This window comes from Mustelus asterias, chromosome 12 (genome assembly GCF_964213995.1).
Source record: "Mustelus asterias chromosome 12, sMusAst1.hap1.1, whole genome shotgun sequence".
NCBI classification, from domain to species: Eukaryota; Metazoa; Chordata; class Chondrichthyes; order Carcharhiniformes; family Triakidae; genus Mustelus; species Mustelus asterias.
Genome location: NC_135812.1, coordinates 101,709,106 through 101,728,734, shown reverse-complemented (window position 1 = coordinate 101,728,734; position 19,629 = coordinate 101,709,106). Strand labels below are relative to the sequence as shown.

General features: G+C 48.6%; 1 protein-coding gene across 1 annotated transcript in view; it reads right to left on the bottom strand.

The window, feature by feature from the left end:
- Positions 1 to 2,048: 2,048 nt before the first annotated feature.
- The window catches only part of gnav1 (guanine nucleotide binding protein (G protein) alpha v1), a 150,571-nt gene continuing 132,990 nt past the window's right edge, over positions 2,049 to 19,629 (bottom strand). The window contains exons 7-9 of the mRNA XM_078225736.1: positions 19,257 to 19,328; positions 15,037 to 15,124; positions 2,049 to 3,131 (exon numbers count right to left, since the gene is read on the bottom strand). Coding sequence (XP_078081862.1) covers positions 2,941 to 3,131; positions 15,037 to 15,124; positions 19,257 to 19,328 — 351 coding nt within the window. The 3' untranslated portion in view covers positions 2,049 to 2,940. The remainder of the gene's footprint in view (positions 3,132 to 15,036; positions 15,125 to 19,256; positions 19,329 to 19,629) is intronic.

The window sequence follows — 19,629 nt, the reverse complement described above, 5'->3', positions numbered from 1 at the left end:
CATTGCTCTGGGTCTGGAGTCACATGTGGGCCAGACCAGGTAAGGGTGGCAGATTTCCTTCCCTAAAGGACTTCAGTGAACCAGATGGGGTTTCCTTACAACAATCAATGATAGCTTCACAATCGCCACCACTGAGCCTAGCTTTCAATTCCAGCTTTTTTTAATTAATTGAACTTAAATTCAGCTGCCTTGGTGGGATTTGAACTCAGAGCATTGGCCTGGGACTCTGGATTACTAGTCCGGTGACAATACTATTGTGCCGCCCACCTAAACATCTTTTTTAAAAATGTTCATGGCGTCACCCGCAGTTTTTTTTTGAAGTGGGAAGAATTCTGTGACTTGTCTTAGCGAAGGTCAGAGGTCAGCAAACTCTACACCATCCCTCCCAGTCCATAATATTCAGCAAACGCTTTACTGTCAAAACAGCGCCCTCCCAGCATCAACCCAGTTCCAATGCTTCCCTTTCCTACCCTGCTTCTCATTTCTTCCTCAATCTTTCAATACATTCCCTTCATCCCCGGGCGGCACGGTAGCACAGTGGTTAGCACTGCTGCTTCACAGCTCCAGGGACCTGGGTTTGATTCCCGGCTCGGGTCACTGTCTGTGTGGAGTTTGCACATTCTCCTCGTGTCTGCGTGGGTTTCCTCCGGGTGCTGCGGTTTCCTCCCATAGTCCAAAGATGTGCGGGTTAGGTTGATTGGCCATGCTAAAATTGCCCCTTAGTGTCCTGAGATGCGTAGATTAGAGGGATTAGCGGGTAAAATATGTAGGGATATGGGGGTAGGGCCTGGGTGGGATTGTGGTCGGTGCAGACTCGATGGGCCGAATGGCCTCTTTCTCTACTGTAGGGATTCTATGATCTTTTTGTTTGTTCATTTTCACAATGGGACCATTGACATCTTCCTGCTCCCTCTCCGGCTTTCTTCAACCCTCCCTCAGTCCACTTCCCACTGCCCCGGAAAAGCCTACAGCATAACCAGGATCCCACGCACCCCGGACACTCTCTCTTCCACCTTCTTCCCACGAGAAGATGATACAAAAGTCTGAGGTCACGTACCAACCGATTCAAGAACAGCTCCTTCCCTGCTGCCATCAGACTTTTGAATGGACCTACCTTGCATTAAGTTGATCTTTCTCTACATCCTAGCTATGACTGTAACACTACATTCTGCACTCTCTCCTTTCCTTCTCCCTATGTACTCTATGTATGGTATGCTTTGTCTGCATAGCATGCAAGAAACAATACTTTTCACTGAATACTAATACATGTGACAAATCAAAAACATCTCACCCGCCCCATTTTTCTTCTTGTTCTGCTTTTTGTACTCTCAGTTTCTCCTTAATTTGTTACCAAGGCAACTCTACCTCTTCACCATTTGAGAAAGTGAGAAGTGATGCCCCATGCTTTTGAACCTCAAAACTATTCAGAAACATCCACGTCCTCCTTGAATCATAGAATCTTTCAAAGTGCAGGAGGACGCCATTCGACCCATCGAGCCTGCACCGACAGCAATCCCCATCATCCCGTGTATTTACCCTCCAATCCCCCTGACACTAAGGAGCAATTTAGCATGGTCAGTCAACCTAACCCACTCATCTTTGGACTGTGGGAGGAAACCGGAGCACCCGGAGGAAACCCACGCAGTCACGGGGAGAACGTGCAAACTCCACACAGACAGTGACCCAAGCCGGGAATCGAACCCGGGTCCCTGGCGCTGTGAGGCAGCAGTGCTAACCACTGTACCACCGCGCCACCAATGTGGAGGAAACCCACGTGGACACCGGGGGGGGAGAACGTGCAAACTCCTGCAGTGACAAGGGCTATTGGGAAATTTAACACCCATTGGTAACCCCCTCACTTTCTCATTGGAGGCACAGGAGGGTAAACTAGTTTCAGAACAGATCTTGCAAATCAATAGACTTGATTCATTTTTTAAAGAAGCGAAACTAAAGCAGAGGGTTTAATTCTTTCCATATTTGTAACCTAATTATCTGCAGTGAATGTTCCTTCTGCGTGTAATAACAGAAGAGGGGGCGGAAACAAGTTTGAAGGATCATTAACTGTACTTTATTCCGAATGTCTACCAGTGCAACATTTGTCATTCAATATTAACAATACAGCAGATTTCACTGAGGCAACATCCCCACAGATCTTTAATCAAATTCAAACTTCTGCCTAAAAAACAGGGAATGGGCTACAGGCAGCAATTAACCGGGACATTAATAGGTGGAGAGCATGAAAGCTCCGTATCATGGAGAGATGATTAGTTCAATGAGAGGTCACAGTTCTAGGCGTTCAGGATTGCAACTGTCCATGCTGGTTTGCAATACTGATTCAGGACAATGCACCACCCCGGAATGCCCCATTGTGAGGGGTTTGGATCAGAGCGTCGCAGTGGCAGATTCCGTTTTGCCCCCATGCCTTGTCTGAAGAAACTAGACTGGGGACATCCGCCAACCGGGTGCCACCACTGCCCCAATCCTGGGCTCTGGAATCAGGAACCAGAAGCTTGCCTGAGATGTCCAAACTGATAGAAACTTGCCCTTCAGCCTTCACTCGGCCAAGACTGCGCTAGAGTTATTGAATCCACAGTGCCCTCTTGTATAGTGGAGACGTGGAGATTTAAATATCCTTCATACAACTTACCTTCACCCCCGGTGGGTCGGTGTGTGATTAAAATATTGAAATGTTAAGAGTCTCACCATCTTCGCCCTCCCCATCGATACAAAGGAGGTGTCTGAGGACGGATATCTCAACATGTTCAGCGTGACAAGTCAGTAGGTTGTTAGGACGGCTGCTTGGAGGGTCCGAGGTTCTGTATCTTCCACCCGTGCCTGCATTGAAATCCTGAGCCGCACCAACCGGTACTCACCAGCTTGTGGGTGAACGGTTTCTCCCCAACCCCCACCCCCTCTCCCCCCACACAACTCTGCCAAGGATTAAAGCAGTGAAACAGCTTGCAGATTCTCTTTTATAATGGTATCCATGACCACCTGGAAGACAACTTGGATATTGGAGGTGTCGGTGGCAGTTGTGAAATGATGGTAGATCAACTTTGATGGGCTCCTGTTGAGTGACAGGAACTGATTGGCAACGTAGCGGGCGGCAGAGTCCACGTCACAATCAGCACCTGGGTGACAGAGAGAGAGAATCAAACGAGAGGCAACACATTGCATTAACCATTCACTTCTAACCCGGCCCCCTTCCCAGTGCAGCCCATTGACCCCAGCACGGCCCAATCACCCACTGACCCCACTGCGGCTCATTGACCCCACTGTGGCTCATTGACCCACTGACCCCACCGCAGCCCACTGACCCCACCGTGGCCCACTGACCCCACTGTGATCCATTGACCCCATGGCAGCCCATTGACCCACTGACCCCACTGCAGCCTACTGACCCCACCGTGGCCCATTGACCCACTGACCCCACCGCAGCCCACTGACCCCACCGTGGCTCATTGACCCACTGACCCCACTGCAGCCCACTGACCCCACCATGGCCCACTGACCCCACTGTGATTCATTGACCCACTGACCTCACCGTGGCTCATTAACCCGACCACAACCCATTGACTCTTTGGCGGCCCATTGACCCACTGACCCCACCGCCCCCACATCATGTTCTTGGCTGTCTGTCTACCCATTGCTATGATTGGTTAGCTCCTGTGCTGTTACAGAGAGCTGACTGAGTGGGGTGATGCCAGCTGAGTGGAGTGATGCCAGCTGAGTGATACTGCCATGATTTTGCCAGCCTTGGTTGCATTCAGTTGAATCCAGCTACTTTCCAACAGCTGAGGTGAATAGTTTGGATACATTTGAGGGGAAGCCAGAGAAACACATAAGGGATGGCGGGAAAAAGAATAGACTGAAGAGATGTAGGAGGCTTGTGTGGGGCATCAATGCTAGCATGGAACATTTGGAGTGAATGGCCTGTTTATGTGCTACAAATACTGAGAATGCATAGGAACATCACACACCATCCTAAGTTGGAAATAGATCACCATTCCTTCATTGTTGCTGAGTCAAAATCCTGGAACTCCTTCCCTAACAGCACTGTGGATGTACCTACACTGCATGGACTGCAGCTATTCGGGAAAGCAGCTCACCACCACCTTCTCAAGCACTATTAGGGATGGACAATAAACACTGGGCCTAGCCAGCAACACCCACATCCCATGAAAGAATGAAATAAGATTAACTGGCACTAATATGGTTTGGTCTGGTTTGGAGGGTAGGTCTTATGAGGAAAGGTTGAGGGAGCTGGGGCTGTTCTCTCTGGAGCGGAGGAGGCTGAGGGGAGACTTAATAGAGGTTTATAAAATGATGAAGGGGATAGAGTGAACGTTCAAAGACTATTTCCTCGGGTGGATGGAGCTATTACAAGGGGGCATAACTATAGGGTTCATGATGGGAGATATAGGAAGGATATCAGAGGTAGGTTCTTTACTCAGATTGCATTAACCATTCACTTCTAACCCGGTTGGGGTGTGGAATGGACTGCCTGCAGTGATAGTGGAGTCAGACACTTTAGGAACATTTAAGCGGTTATTGGATAGGCACATGGAGCACACCAGGATGATAGGGAGTGGAATAGCTTGATCTTGGTTTCAGATAAAGCTCGGCACAACATCGTGGGCCGAAGGGCCTGTTCTGTGCTGTACTGTTCTATGTTCTAATATCCGAGACTGCAAAATAACATCTGTATGAAGGTGCTTCCAAAATAACTCAGCCACATCTCTTACTGGACTGAGTGTGGTGTTTGTGGAATCTCCTGCAGTGAGTTGTCCCATCGCAGCTGCATTGCTAGCTGAGGCCCTGGGCTTGGATGGTAAGCTTACCGGCGGATGGGGAGTTCAGAGGGTGACTTTGCCCAAAAAACTCATCACATCCACTAACAGTTAGTTCGAGAATAGGAGCTGGAATCAGCTGACTGGATAGGGACACTTGGACAGGAGAGAAAACTGAAACTCAAATCTGAGGGGTAGCTCTAAGTTGTACAAAGTGGCTGCTCACTGCCGGCCCAGTCAAGTCATGCAATCCCTCACCTCAAATTACACTATTCCCATCAATGCTCCCAATCCCATTTCCCCAGGTACATCAATACTCCCAATCCCATTTCCCCGGGTACATCAAATCTCCCAATCCCATTTCCCCAGGTACGTCAATGCACCCAATCCCATTTCCCCGGGTACATCAAATCTCCCAATCCCATTTCCCCAGGTACATCAAATCTCCCAATCCCATTTCCCTGGGTACATCAATGCTCCCAATCCCATTTTCCCAGGTACATCAATGCTCCCAATCCCCCAGGTACATCAAATCTCCCAATCCCATTTCCCTGGGTACATCAAAGCTCCCAATCCCATTTCCCTGGGTATGTCAATGCTCCCAATCCCATTTTCCCAGATAGATTCTCTCATGCCCCACAGCATCCTGGGTGGAGAAGTTTGAATTTGGTGTAGGACTCTGAGCTGTCATGAGGACCTGTTGGACAACGAGTACCTGGTCTCCTCCTCCCTTGTGAAGGATAGGAGGGGGAGACCTCAAGTGGAAGTTAGATCAGGCTGAGATTAGACCCTCAAAACAGAACCAGACATTCCAAGACTCTCAAGAATTTGGGGCGGGATTCAGCCACTGAGCACTTCAAACCTGTTCCTCCATCCAGGGCTGACCTTCTAGCTCATCTCCACCGTCGCAAACTATTTGCAAATCCATCAACTCCCCTATTGCCCAAGAAGTCTATTGATGTCCATCTTGAATATACTCAACAAGGCATCATGAAGCTGTGTCAGCTAACAGCTGCCTAGCCATGTACTCAGTGGATGGCACTCACATCCAGATCAGAAGATTGTGGGTTTAAGTCCCACAAGTATCCAGATTGGATACTGGATGCTGCACTGTTGGGGGTGCTGTCCTTCAGTTAGACCAAGGGGTGGCACGGTAGCACAGTGGTTAGCACTGCTGCTTCACAGCTCCAGGGACCTGGGTTTGATTCCCGGCTTGGGTCACTGTCTGTGTGGAGTTTGCACATTCGCCTCGTGTCTGCGTGGGTTTTCTCCGGGTGCTCCGGTTTCCTCCCACAGTCCAAAGATGTGCGGGTTAGGTTGATTGGCCATGCTAAAATTGCCCTTAGTGTCCTGGGATGCGTAGGTTAGAGGGATTAGTGGGTAAATATGTAGGGATATGGGGGTAGAGCCTGGGTGGGATTGTGGTCGGTGCAGACTCGATGGGCCGAATGGTCTCTTTCTGTGCTGTAGGGTTTCTAAGATTCTAAGGTTGTGCCTGTTCTCTCGGGTGTATATTAAAGATTGCATGCCAGGAAAGCTCTCCTTCATGTCCTGGCCAATATATACCCCTCAAACAGATGATGATCTGGTCAGGTTGATTGGCCATGCCAAATTGCTCCTTCGTGTTAGGGGTATGTCAGGGAGATTAGCAGGGTAAATATATGGGGTTACGGGGATAGGGCTAGGGTGAGATTGTTGTCAATGCAGACTCGATGGACCGAATGGTCTCTTTCTGCACTGCAGAGTTTATGATTCTATGATGATCACGTTTCTGTGTGGGATCTTGTGTCCAACTTAGCTACCATGTTTCCAACATTATGACAGTGACTACCCTTCAAAGAGTACTGTGAAATTCTTTGTGATCCCACATCCCACCTCCGAGGACATGATGGATGTCAAAAAAAAGCAAGTTTCTAACTTGAACAAATAGCTCTCCACCCACCATGTGTAACGTAACAGTCATTATGTCAAGAAGGATCTGTGAAATTGACTTTAAAATGAAACAGCTGCCCCCCTCATACTGACTGGCCACAAGAGATGCCACAGTGTGACATTGGCTTTCGATTCACTGAGGTTTCAGGGCAAGGAGATAGAAGGAGGAAAAGTAAATAGTTTTGCTGGCCAGTGAGGAACAATTTCACACAATAATCCATTGGAAGAGCTTCCCTTTCCCCCACTGACATTTAATCATATCTGAACACTCGGTGTCCAGTCTTCCTGCTTTTGGTCAAACAGCCTTTTGCAAGAAGGGAAAAAACCTCCACCAGCCCTTAACCCTCCGAGATTGCAATGATCCTCCAGATCTGGCCTCTTAAAGGATCTTAAAAACACATGAGAACTAGGAGCAGGAGTAGGCCATCTGGCCCCTCGAGCCTTTCAATAAGATCATGGCTGATCTTTTTGTAGACTCAGCTCCACTTACCCGCCCGCTCACCATAACTCTTAATTCCTTTACTGTTCAAAAATTTATCTATCCTTGCCTTAAAAACATTCAAATGAGGTAGCCTCAACTGCTTCACAGGGCAGGGAATTCCACAGATTCACAACCCTTTGGGTGAAGAAGTTCCTCCTCAACTCAGTCCTAAATCTGCTCCCCCTTATTTTGAGGCCATGCCCTCGAGTTCTAGTTTCACCCACCAGTGGAAACAACCTCCCTGCTTCTATCTTATCTGTTCCCTTCATAATCTTACATGTTTTTATAAGATCTCCCCTCATTCTTCTGAATTCCAGTGAGCATTTTCATTTTCACAGCAACTTCATTGCAGTGTTAATGCAAGCCTACTTGTGACACTAATAAATAAGCTTTTTTGTGCTTGGCTGGGATATCAGTCTTCAGAACTCCATCGTTAGAATCTGTACCCTTATTCAGATTCCACAGACTGGAATTCCCTCCCTATCCAACTTCACTTGCAACCTGCCTCTGATCAACCTTTGGTCACCAATCTCTGCTCTAATGTGACTTGGTCCAATTGGGCTCCTGTGAAACGTCTCGAGGCTGTACTTTCACAGGTGACTATGCACAAGTTGTTGCAAACTTCTCTTCAGTGGAACTACAGCTTAACCTTTATTGCTCCTTGCCTGACTGATGAGGCCACTTGGAGACAGCTGTAGAGGGGCTAACTTGATATAGTTCACATTGTTCCTGAGAGAGTTACATCGTATCCACAACTTCACTGCAGTCAATGTTGACACCCAGCACCTCCCACCCAACCCCTCACCACACTGGGCCCAGCACATAATTCCCCCACGTTGGTCGAGCGACCTTGCTTGCGGTGTGACCCTAGGCAGCAAGTTCCAACACACAGCCAGGCTGAGTCACCAAGCCAAGGAACGCTGCCTCACCCGCGAGATTGTGCCATCTGAGATCACCACTGTGTGGGGAATGAACCCTAACCTCTGCTTGGTGACTGAGCTCCACAGATTTTTTTCATGGGATGGAGGTGTCGCTGGCTGGGCCGGCATTTATTACCCATCCCTAATTGCCCTTGAGGGGGTAAATTTAAGAGTCAACCAGGGAGGTGTGGATCTGGAGTCACCTGTAGGCCAGACCAGGTAATATTGAATCTGTATCCACCAGCCCATTGGACAGTTATTGTGTGTAAAAACCTTTTCTTCATGTTGCCGGGGGTTCTTTTACCAAACATCTTAAAGCTGTCCTCTCTGGTTATCGACCCATCAGCTATTGGAAACAGTCCCTCTTTATTACCTCTATCTGCAACCCTATCAAATCTCCTCCTAGCCTTCTCTGCTCTAAGGAGAATAACCTCAGTTTCTCCACGTAACCCCATCCCTGGAATTATCCCAATCAATTGCTTCCCTCCCACCTCCAAAGCTTTCGCGTGTTGAACATTCTTTTGAGATAAAGCCCTTATTGTGGTTCAACTCTCAATCCATTCCTGGGATTCACACTTGGAAGCACATATAAAATACCACAACGGCAATTTTCTCTGTATGTGTGCTTCTGTATACTTCTCTCACTTGTGACTAAGCTTGATTATTAATTTTAGCCTGAATGCTTTTGTGTGGCAGAATAGTTTGTGAAGTTACTGTGAAATTCCCCTAGTCACCACACTGCAGGTCAATGCACCTAACCAGCGCGTCTTTCAGAATGTGGGGGGAAACCGGAGCACCCGGAGGAAACCCACGCAGACACGGGTAGAACGTGCTGACTCTGCACAGACCCAAGTCGAGAATGGAACCCGGGTCCCTGGCGCTGTGAGGCAGCAGTGCTAACCCCACTGTGCCACCGTGCCGCCCCCGTAGAAAAGAGGACAGGACAATAAACGTGGATTCCAACGCTGTGAATGCTGATGGGAGGAAGGGCACAGGGTGATCAACTCGGAACCCGGAAGGAATAAAAACTGAGAGTTTGGATGGGGGATAACAAAGCAGATGTGGAAATTTGTACTTGTTCCTGGAAGGATGAGGGCGGCAGGTGCATGTGAACACCATCACCTCCGAGACTCTCACTATCCCAGGTCTGGGACATGTATCACCGCTCTTCCATTCAGCGCTGGGTGAAAATCCTCAATCTCCCTTAGGTTTCATTTCAAATATTCCAGTATGTTGTAAATGTACCCTGTGATTGTCAGTGTAGTGAGGAACCTCAGAGTGTCACCTACTGCCCTGGAAGAAAATGATCTGTTTTGCACTTCATGCAATGTCAACTTTTGTATTGTTATGTGATGGGACTTTTATATGAATAGAATAGAATCCCAACAGTGCAGGAGGAGGCCATTCGGCTCATCGAGTCTGCACCCACACCAAGCCCACCCATCCTTGTAACCCCATGTAATCCCCCTGACAGTAAGGGGCAATCCCACCCCGACCTGTTCCCACAACCCTAAGTATTTACCCCGCTAATCCCCCTAACCTACACATCTTGGGACACCGAGGTGCAATTTAACATGTCCAATCCATCTAATCTGCACATCTTTGGAGTGTGGGAGGAAACCCACGCAGACATGGGGAGAATGTGCAGACTCCACACAGACAGTGACCCGAGGCCGGAATTGAACCCGGGTCCCTGGCGCTGTGAGGCAGTAGTGCTATCTTTTCAATAAAATGTATTTTTAGCAAAGGAAGGCGAGGTAAGAGAACGATGAACTATCCAGCAGCAGATTGTGTCATACATTCTGTCAGAGAGAGAGAAAGGTGAAAATCTTGAACAAGTATGACAGCCAAGAGAAATCTTGAACAGACCTTTAGAGCGAGTGTGAAGAATTAGCAGACAATAGTCTCAAATGTCACAGCAAATCTGGCTGCTGCAGTGAGTTCAATACGCACTATTTCAATTTCAAATCTCTCCGCTAACGCGCCCTCACACTCTGCCCCTCCAACTTTATTTACCCATTCTCTCTACTCAATCATCATTGGCCACACCATCGGCCACCCCCGCTAGCTCTCCCGCTCAGTCTCTCTTCAGTGTCCCCAGACCTCTCTCAACCCTCATCTTTCTTGTTTGATGCCTATTCTTTGTCCATCCTCCTGTACTGGTCTGGAAAGTGCCTCCCCTCACACTAGATGGCACAGTGGCTAGCACTGCTGCCTCACAGCGCTAGGGATCCGGGTTCGATTCCCGGCTTGGGTCACTGTCTGTGCAGATTCTGCATGTTCTCCCCGTGTCTGCGTGGGTTTCCTCCGGGTGCTCCGGTTTCCTCCCACAGTCCAAAGATGTGCAGGTTAGGTTGATTGGTTATGCTAAGTTGCACCTTAGTGTCCCAGGTTGGAGGGATTAGCTTGAAGTTTATTCTATTAGTGTCACAAGTAGGCTTACTGTGGACTTACTGTAGGCTCACAAGTAGAAATTACTGTGAAAATCCCCAAGTCGCCACACTCCAGCACCTGTTTGGGTACACTGAGGGAGAATTTAGCATGGCTAATGCACCTAACCAGCACATCTTTCGGACTGTGGGAGGAAACCGGAGAACCCAGAATTCCTCCGGGTGCTCCTGCTTCCTCCCACAGTCCAAAGATGTGCAGGTTAGGTTGATTGGCCATGCTAAAATTGCCCCTTAGTGTCCTGAGATGCGTAGGTTAAGAGGGATTAGTAGGTAAATATGTAGGGATAAGGGGGTAGGGCCTGGATGGGATTGTGGTCGGTGCAGACTCGATGGGCCAAATGGCCTCTTTCTGCACTGTAGGGTTTCTATGATTCCATGATTTCTATGAACCCGGAGGAAACCCACGCAGACACGGGGAGAACGTGCAGACTCCGCACAGACAGTGGCCCAAGCCGGGAATCGAACCTGGGTCCCTGGCGCTGTGAGGCAGCAGTGTTAACCGCGGTGTCACCGTGCCCCCCGCGGGGTAAATACGTGGGGTTACAAGGTTCGGGTCTGGGTGGGATGCTCTGTTGGAGAGTCGGTGCAGACCCGATGGGCCGAGTGGCCTCCTTCGGCACTGTAATGCTATGAGTGGGCGGGTGTCAGTGCAGCAAGTTCTGGATGATGCGATTAGGTTGGCCTTCATCACCTTCTCAAGGAATGGGCAATAAATACCAGCCTGCCAGTGTCACCCTCGCCTAGAGAGCAGCGACAGGGAGAAGAAACAAAAAAGGGAATAGGTTTTTTTTATATCAGGGTGAGAGACATCAAAGCTATTTAAATTCCCCATTTCTCGATGAACTTGGGGTCACACTAAAAATAGACCACGACAGATGAGAACCCACAGAAATCTGACTACATCGCATCTCATCAACGACAGAAATTAATCAGAATGATATTCATCTCCAGGTCCCAGCTGGTGTTTCAGAATTTAAAGACTTAAAGCATTGGAAACTCAGGCTGGGAAGTGAATTGAATTCTCGCGTGGGGCTGGTTTCTATTACTGCAGACTTCCGATCCTAGGCATGAATTCCAATTAGATTCTTCTTTTCCAATCTGACAAACTCAGGCAGTCAGAATTCGGCGCGTCCTGAGAAAATAGTTTATTCCCCACCACCTGTGCCACTCTCGGTGTTTACACTGGCCTCTACGAGACCCGGCTTCCTCAGCATGCCCTGGACATCTCTAGAGGAAGGGACTGGCTCGGACCAAGGCTTCACAAGCCCCGCCAAACAAACAGCCCAGCTGTCAAACACTCCAGAATTAAAGAAAAAAATAAACAACAGGTCAAATTAGACTGCTCAAATACTTGGATGGTTCACACTTAGAGCTTACAGCACCAGAAACAGGCCATTCGGCCCAACAAGTCACTGCTGGTGTTTATGCACCAGACGTGGGGGTCACTGTCTGTGTGGAGTTTGCACGTTCATCCCGTGTTTGTGTGGGTTTCCTCCGGGTGCTCAGGTTTCCTCCCACAATCCGAAAAATGTGCTGGTCAGGTGGATTGGCCGTGCTAAATTCTCTCTCGATGTACCGGAACAGGCACCGGAGTGTGGCGACTAGGAGATTTTCACAGTAGCTTCATTGCAGCGTTAATGTAAGTCTGCTGGTGACTAATAAATAAATAAACAAACTTCTCGCACGGTGGCAGAGCAGTTAGCACTGCTGCCTCACAGCGCCAGGGATTGGGTTCGATGCCCGGCTCGGGTCACTGTCTGTGCGGAGTCTGCATGTTCTCCCCGTGTCTGCGTGGGTTTCATTCAGTTTCCTCCCACAGTTCGAAAGACGTGTTGGTTAGGTGCACTGGCCATGCTAAATTCTCTCCAAGTGTACCCGAACAGGTGCCAAAGTGTGACGACTAGGGGATTTTCACAGTAACATCATTGCAGTGTTAATGTAAGACTACTTGTGGCACTAATAAATAAACTTTACACTTTCTAATCTAACACCAACAGTGTAATCCTCCTATTCCTTTTCCCTTGTATTTATCTAGCTTCCCCTTAAAAGTATCTGTGCTAATTACCTGAAAATCTCCTTGGCATCATGAATTCCACATTCTAACCACCAGTTGGGGAATGATGCTGAATTCCCCTTTGTGGCTTTATTATCCTGGTCTTCCATTCCTGTCACCTCTCCGAGGAAGGAAATACAATGGGTCCAGTGTGGCGTTCCCTTTTGAAATCTATTTTGACTGTCCTTTATCATATTTTCATCTTCTCTTTCACACCTTTGAGGAAAGATTCTTTCCTGCCACCGATGTAAAGCCAACTTTTCTTAATTCCCCGGATTCACTTTCTCTTTAAATATGGGGATCACATTCGCTGTATCCCATTCCTTTACTAAACTTTATAAGTGTTTATAGGTGAGCATTTTAGGGGAGGTGATGATCTAGTGCTATTATCGCTAGACCATTAATCCAGAAACTCAGCTAATGTTCTGGGGGTCTGGGTGCGAATCCCGCCACAACAGATGGTGGAATTTGAATTCAATAAAATAAAATCTGGAATTAAGAATCTACTGATGAGCATGAAATTGTTGACAAAACCCATCTGGTTCACCAATGTTCTTTAGGGAAGGAAATCTGCCGTCCTTACCCGGTCTGGCCTACATGTGACTCCAGAGCCACAGCAATGTGGTTGACTCTCAATTGCCCTCCAAGGGCAACTAGGGATGGGCACTAAATGCTGGCCAGCCAGCGATGCCCATGTCCCACAGATGAATTAAAAAATGTAATCGTGCTTCTGTTATCTCTTCCCTAACTCATTTAATGTGTGTGGATTTTACCCTCCACTTCCAAGTCAACAACCTTTGTATCTGTTTTGATCTTCCAATGTCATGGCCACTTTGCTGTTCTCCTGGGAGATCACTGAGACAAAAATGACTGCTCAGTACTTCTGCCCCTTTGTTACAGTTTACCATGTGTCTGCTCAGAGTGTGTCTGAGGGTGCCCTTCCCACTGTGGGTAACGGTACTGTCCAGTGTGGAACGTGGCAACACAAAGCAGGAAGTTACTGCTGCAATGTCAGAAACATAGCAGCCAATTTGCACACAGTAAACTCCCACAAATAACCATGTGATAATAAGACCATAAGATATAGGAGCAGAATTAGGCCATTCGGCCCATTGAGTCTGCTCCGCCATTCAATCATGGCTGATACGATTCTCATCCCCATTCTCCTGCCTTCTCCCCGGAACCCTTGATCCCTTTATTGATCAAGAACCTATCTATCTCTGTCTTAAAGACACTCAATGACCTGGCCTCCACAGCCCTCTGTGGCAACGATTTCCACAGATTCACCACCCTCTGGCTGAAGAAATTCCTCCTCATCTCAGTTTTAAAGGAGCGTCCCTTCACTCTGAGGTTGTGCCCTCGAGTTCCGGTCTCTCCCACTATTGAAACATCTTCTTCACATCCACTCTCTCGAGGCCTCTCAGTGAGCAGATAATCTGCCTTTCGTTGTTGATTGAAGGATAAATGTTAGGCAGGGCACCGGCTAATTGTAGAATCCCTACGTGCAGAGGGAGGCCATTCAGACCATCAAGTCTGCACCGACTATCTGAAAGATTATCTCACCCAGGAACACCTCCTCCCATTGTCCGATTCCTGTATCCATTTACCAAGGCAAATCCATCTAACCAACACATCTTGGGACACTGAGGGGCAACTTAGCATGGCCAATCCACCTAACCTACACATCATTGGAGTGTGGGAGGAAACTGGAGCACCCGGAGGAAACTCATGCAGACACGGGGAGAACATGCAGACTCTGCAGAGACAGTGACCCAAGCCGGGAATCGAACCCGGGTCTCTGGCGCAGTGAGACAGCAGTGCTAACCACTGTGCCTTACTGCCTCATGCTGTCATGGGATCTTTTACACCCACCTGAAGGGGAATTTAATGCCTTATCCAAATGACCAGACAGTGCAGCACTCCCTCAGTCCCAGTACCAAAGTGCCTCTACGGTGGGTTTCAGACTCACAACCCTTCTGGCTCAGAGGCAGGAATGTTACTGACCGAGCCACACCTGACACCTTACAGTGATGTGGAGACGCCGGCGTTGGACTGGGGTAAACACAGTAAGAGTTTTAACAACACCAGGTTAAAGTCCAACAGGTTTATTTGGTAGCAAATGCCATTCGCTTTCGGAGTGCTGCTCCTTCGTCAGATGGAGTGGAAGGTTTCCACTCCATCTGACGAAGGAGCAGCGCTCAGAAAGCTAATGGCATTTGCTACCAAATAAACCTGCTGGACTTTAACCTGGTGTTGTTAAAACTCTGACCTCTCGGTGAAACAGGGCATGTCGGGTGAGATCCTGGATGAGGGAGAATTCTTATAGACCTGCTCCCCAGCCCGGGACTTGGCTGTCCTCCCCCCTGAAGTGCTCACCATTCAAACACGTACCAACCCCAGATCTACGTACCTCTGTACTGTGCAAAGTACAATCGGAGGTGTCTCCCCGAGTGCAAAACCTTTTCTTGGAAGAGATCAATTTTGTTCAGAAATAAAATCTAAAGAAAGAGAAAGCGATTTGTTTCAAAGAGTGAACGGACTAACTTGCGCTATTCCAAAGATATTAAAGATTAAATTAGCCCGCGTCCTCCTAATTCCATGCTCAATTTATGTTTGTGGGTTAATTTGTTTGGATTTTATCCTTACCGATTCAATAAGCAACCGACATGAATAATTAGCATGGGAATTAGCAGAAAGGATGCCTGATGTTTGAGGTGAGTTTATTCACTGACGATATAATTAAAAGGCAGAAGGTAGAATGTCGGGAGAGCTTGGTCCAATCAGAGAAGCAGCAATGAATAATATCTTATTAAGGAGGATAAATGGAGTCGATTAAATGAATCCATTAAGTGGACAGTAATGGTGAGTGAGATTGCCAAGCATATCTGAAATGACCATTTATCATCAGTTACTGGCTGCATTCTAATTACGAATGGCAGGCACAATTAGCAGGAAGTGAAACCGGATTAATTGGAGGTCACAGGTGGACGGGTTGGAAATAGCTTGCTGATTGAGACGGGGCTGTCGGGAGGGGAGATGTTCTCCGGAGAAACATTTACTGAGGCAAACTGGCTCTTTTGAAGAATTAATCAGAGATTTCGTTCCTCCAATTTCTCGCTCAGATATAAAGTTTTCTTCATCCATCGTTCACAACTCCTAGACTCCGACCTCGCTCCCGCTCCCACAAATCACAATCTCTCTCCCTCTCCGTCTCTCTCTCTACCCGCCTCTCTCTCTCTCCCTCTCTCACAAATCACAACCTCTCTCCCCCAAAAATAACCATCTCTCTCCCTCTCCGTCTCTCTCTCTACCTCTCTCAAATCACAATCTCTCTCCCTCTCCGTCTCTCTCTTTCTCCCTCTCTCTCTCTCCCTCTCTCACAAATCACAACCTCTCTCCCCCAGAAATAACAATCACAACCTCTCTCCCTCTCTTCCCCAGAAATAACAATCTCTCTCTCCCCTACAGATTACAACCTCTCTCCCTCTCTCTTTCTCTCTCCCCCACAAATAACAATCTTTCTCTGTCTCTCTCACAAATCACAACTTCCATCCCTCTCTCTTTCTCTCTCCCTCCCTCAAATCACATCTCTCTCTCCCTCACAAATCACAACCTCTTCTAGTCTTTCTGCACTCCACAATACTATGAAATAGTAACGTAATAGAATACAATGCCTCTGAATTTCCCTTTTTGCTTCCCCCAAGCCCTGACTGCCTCTCCAGAATAAAACATTGCCTCCACCCACCACCCACCACCCACAGAAACTCCCATCCCCACTCTCCCCCTCGCTATAAACCCCACTGGCCACTCTAAATTAATTAATTGTCCTCGTGTTAAAACCCACATTCACTTAATTAAATCCTGCATCGAACAGTTTCACTAAGTAAAATCAATCAATTAGTGCTACCCTTTCTCTGCCGTTTCTTGTGTGTCAAGTTAGTGTTTTGTGATCATTCATTAGTTTTCAATGAGAACTTTCTCAAGGTAAAGACTATAAAGGATATCACCCAGGATTTAATTCCAGTGATAAAGCTCCATTCAAACAACAAACAGCACCTTAACTTCAGCGTAGCTAGGGGATGGGTCAGGGCAGAATTGGCCAAATCCTGGGTCTCCCTCCATCAGTGGCCCCTCTCCCGGTCACAGACCCCATTCTTGGTCAACTTAGCTTCCCCCCTGCTTAACATCAATGAGAGGATTGGCCTTGGTGGAAGGCTTCACATTACTCTTAAAATGTCTACTCAGCAGCCTCAGAGACACGCTGCCGTGGCAACACAGCATCCCCAGCATCAAGTCCTCCGAACCCCAAGGAGTAGGGGCAACAATGAAACAGGAGTGGAAGAAAGGCGATTGATGGAAGGGGGAATACCGGCAAGAGAAGGGGGCAAGATGGAGGGAGAGAGGAGCTGGAGGGAGGGAGAGAGAGAGAGAGAGAGGGGCAGGATGGAGGGAGAGAGGGAGAGAGGCAGGATGGAGGGAGTGAGAGGGGCAGGATGGAGGGAGAGAGAGGGGCAGGATGGAGGGAGAGAGAGAGGATGGAGGGAGGGAGAGAGGGGGAGGATGGAGGGAGGGAGAGAGGGGGAGGATGGAGGGAGGGAGAGAGGGGTAGGATGGAGGGAGGGAGGGGTAGGATGGAGGGAGGGAGAGAGGGGTAGGATGGAGGGAGGGAGAGAGGGGTAGGATGGAGGGAGGGAGAGAGGGGTAGGATGGAGGGAGGGAGAGAGGGGTAGGATGGAGGGAGGGAGAGAGGGGTAGGATGGAGGGAGGGAGAGAGGGGTAGGATGGAGGGAGGGAGAGAGGGGTAGGATGGAGGGAGGGAGAGAGGGGTAGGATGGAGGGAGGGAGAGAGGGGTAGGATGGAGGGAGGGAAAGAGGGGTAGGATGGAGGGAGGGAGAGAGGGGTAGGATGGAGGGAGGGAGAGAGGGGTAGGATGGAGGGAGGGAGAGAGGGGTAGGATGGAGGGAGGGAGAGAGGGGTAGGATGGAGGGAGGGAGAGAGGGGTAGGATGGAGGGAGGGAGAGAGGGGTAGGATGGAGAGAGGGGTAGGATGGAGGGAGGGAGAGAGGGGTAGGATGGAGGGAGAGAGAGGGGCAGGATGGAGGGAGAGAGAGGGGCAGGATGGAGGGAGAGAGAGGGGCAGGATGGAGGGAGAGAGGGGCAGGATGGAGGGAGAGAGAGAGGGGCAGGATGGAGGGAAGAGAGAGAGGGGCAGGATGGAGGGAAGAGAGAGAGGGGCAGGATGGAGGGAGAGAGAGAGGGGCAGGATGGAGGGAGAGAGAGAGAGAGAGAGGCAGGATAGAGGGAAGTAGGGAGGAAGTGGAGGTGTGTTGAATAAAAACTGGGATGGGCGGGAGGGGGGGATCCCACCAATAAGATTGTACAAGGTTGAAGGTGGAACTTTGGAGTTATCACAAAGTCTTTTCATACAATCGGAACAGAGGTCAGAACATGAGTCATTTGTCAGAATGTAGCCAATTGGTGTAAAATTGTTGGGGGTGGGGCAGTCACCATTGAAATGAGAGAGAAATGGCAGCATTGCAACCTCCAGCCAACATGGAAGATGATGATCGAGGGAGGGAGGAGCTGGAGCACAGGTCAGCGAGGCACACGGGAGAACACAGCGTCCCAATAAAAGCCAAACCGCAGGCTCAGCTCACTGGTGGGAGAACACTGCGCCCCGATAAAAGCCAAACTGCAAGGTCAGCAAGGCACATGGGAGAACACAGCATCCCCATAAAAGCCAAACTGCAAGGTGAGCTCACTGGTGTGGGAACATCCAAACGATAGGGCGAAACACCTTCAAATCCCGCAAAGATCACAGCAGACCACCCAGAAGATGGAAAAGGCAGGTTTGTATCACAAACAAATGGAGTGAACACACACTCCGGAAATAACGGGAGAAGCTGGTGACCCCCTAACCAGAGCAGATCAAGAGTTGACAAAAAGAAGTTCTACCCCAAGGCACAGAAAAAGCACATCAGAAACACAGACTACCCGAAAGGGTAGGGGGCTTTAATTCAGTCGGGCAGCATGGTTGGTGCAGGCTTGGAGGGTCGAAGGGCCTGTTCCTGTGCTGTAATTTTCTTTGTTCTTTGTACAACTCAACGTCTGAATCAATAATGATCGTCCAAGTCAACAGAGAGCCATGGTCCACTCCTCCGAGTGTGACGGACACAAAATCCGGTAGAACCATCATGCCTCTCGGATCATCTGATCAGAGACCTGATGGTGGGTGGGGGGCGGGGGGACAATACATTGGATAAAGGCTTTGGTGAGGCGTGTGTACTATAAGGGTATCTGGCAGAGCAAGGGTTAATGTGGGTCTGGGGGATCATTACCGCCCACCTACAGTGTGCTGTAAAAAAGCACTTGACCTGAGATTAGAGTCAGTTGTGGACTGGACAGAGACCTGCGTAGAGGCAAGCTCGGAGTTATACATAGTTACGTATTATCAATAAACCGACACTATTCAGCCAAACAAGACTCAGGACTGCTTCATAAAACCTATCAAACAATTAAAACATAACTAATTAACTAGCTTCACCCTCTTCAGCCGCTGTAGAGAGAGTCTGGTTATCCATTTCATTCAGGTTTTAAACTATTCTTTATTAATTTCTTATGAAACGTACCATGGAGGTATTCCGGAAGAATATGTTATTGCAGATGGAGGAAAAGAGCCTCAAACTCTCCTGTAAACGATTCTAGGAAGGAAGGAGAGAACAAATACATGAACAAAATGAACTGTGTACCTCCCACGCAAGGCAGCTCCAATCATTCATGCCCCACTTTCGGAGAGAGGGAATGTTGTAACTTTCTTTCAAATTGGCAATGGTTTCATTCTCCCCCACTTCTCCCCGCCACGCCCAGTTGCTATGTGTGAAGGGGTTTAGCTGCAGAGCTTTTCAAAGTCATGAAATTATGGTCTGTCTGCTTATCCGGCTCCTCAAGGACACAAGGCAATGGGTGGAGGAAGCCATTTTAGCTCAGTGACGTGTGGATGTC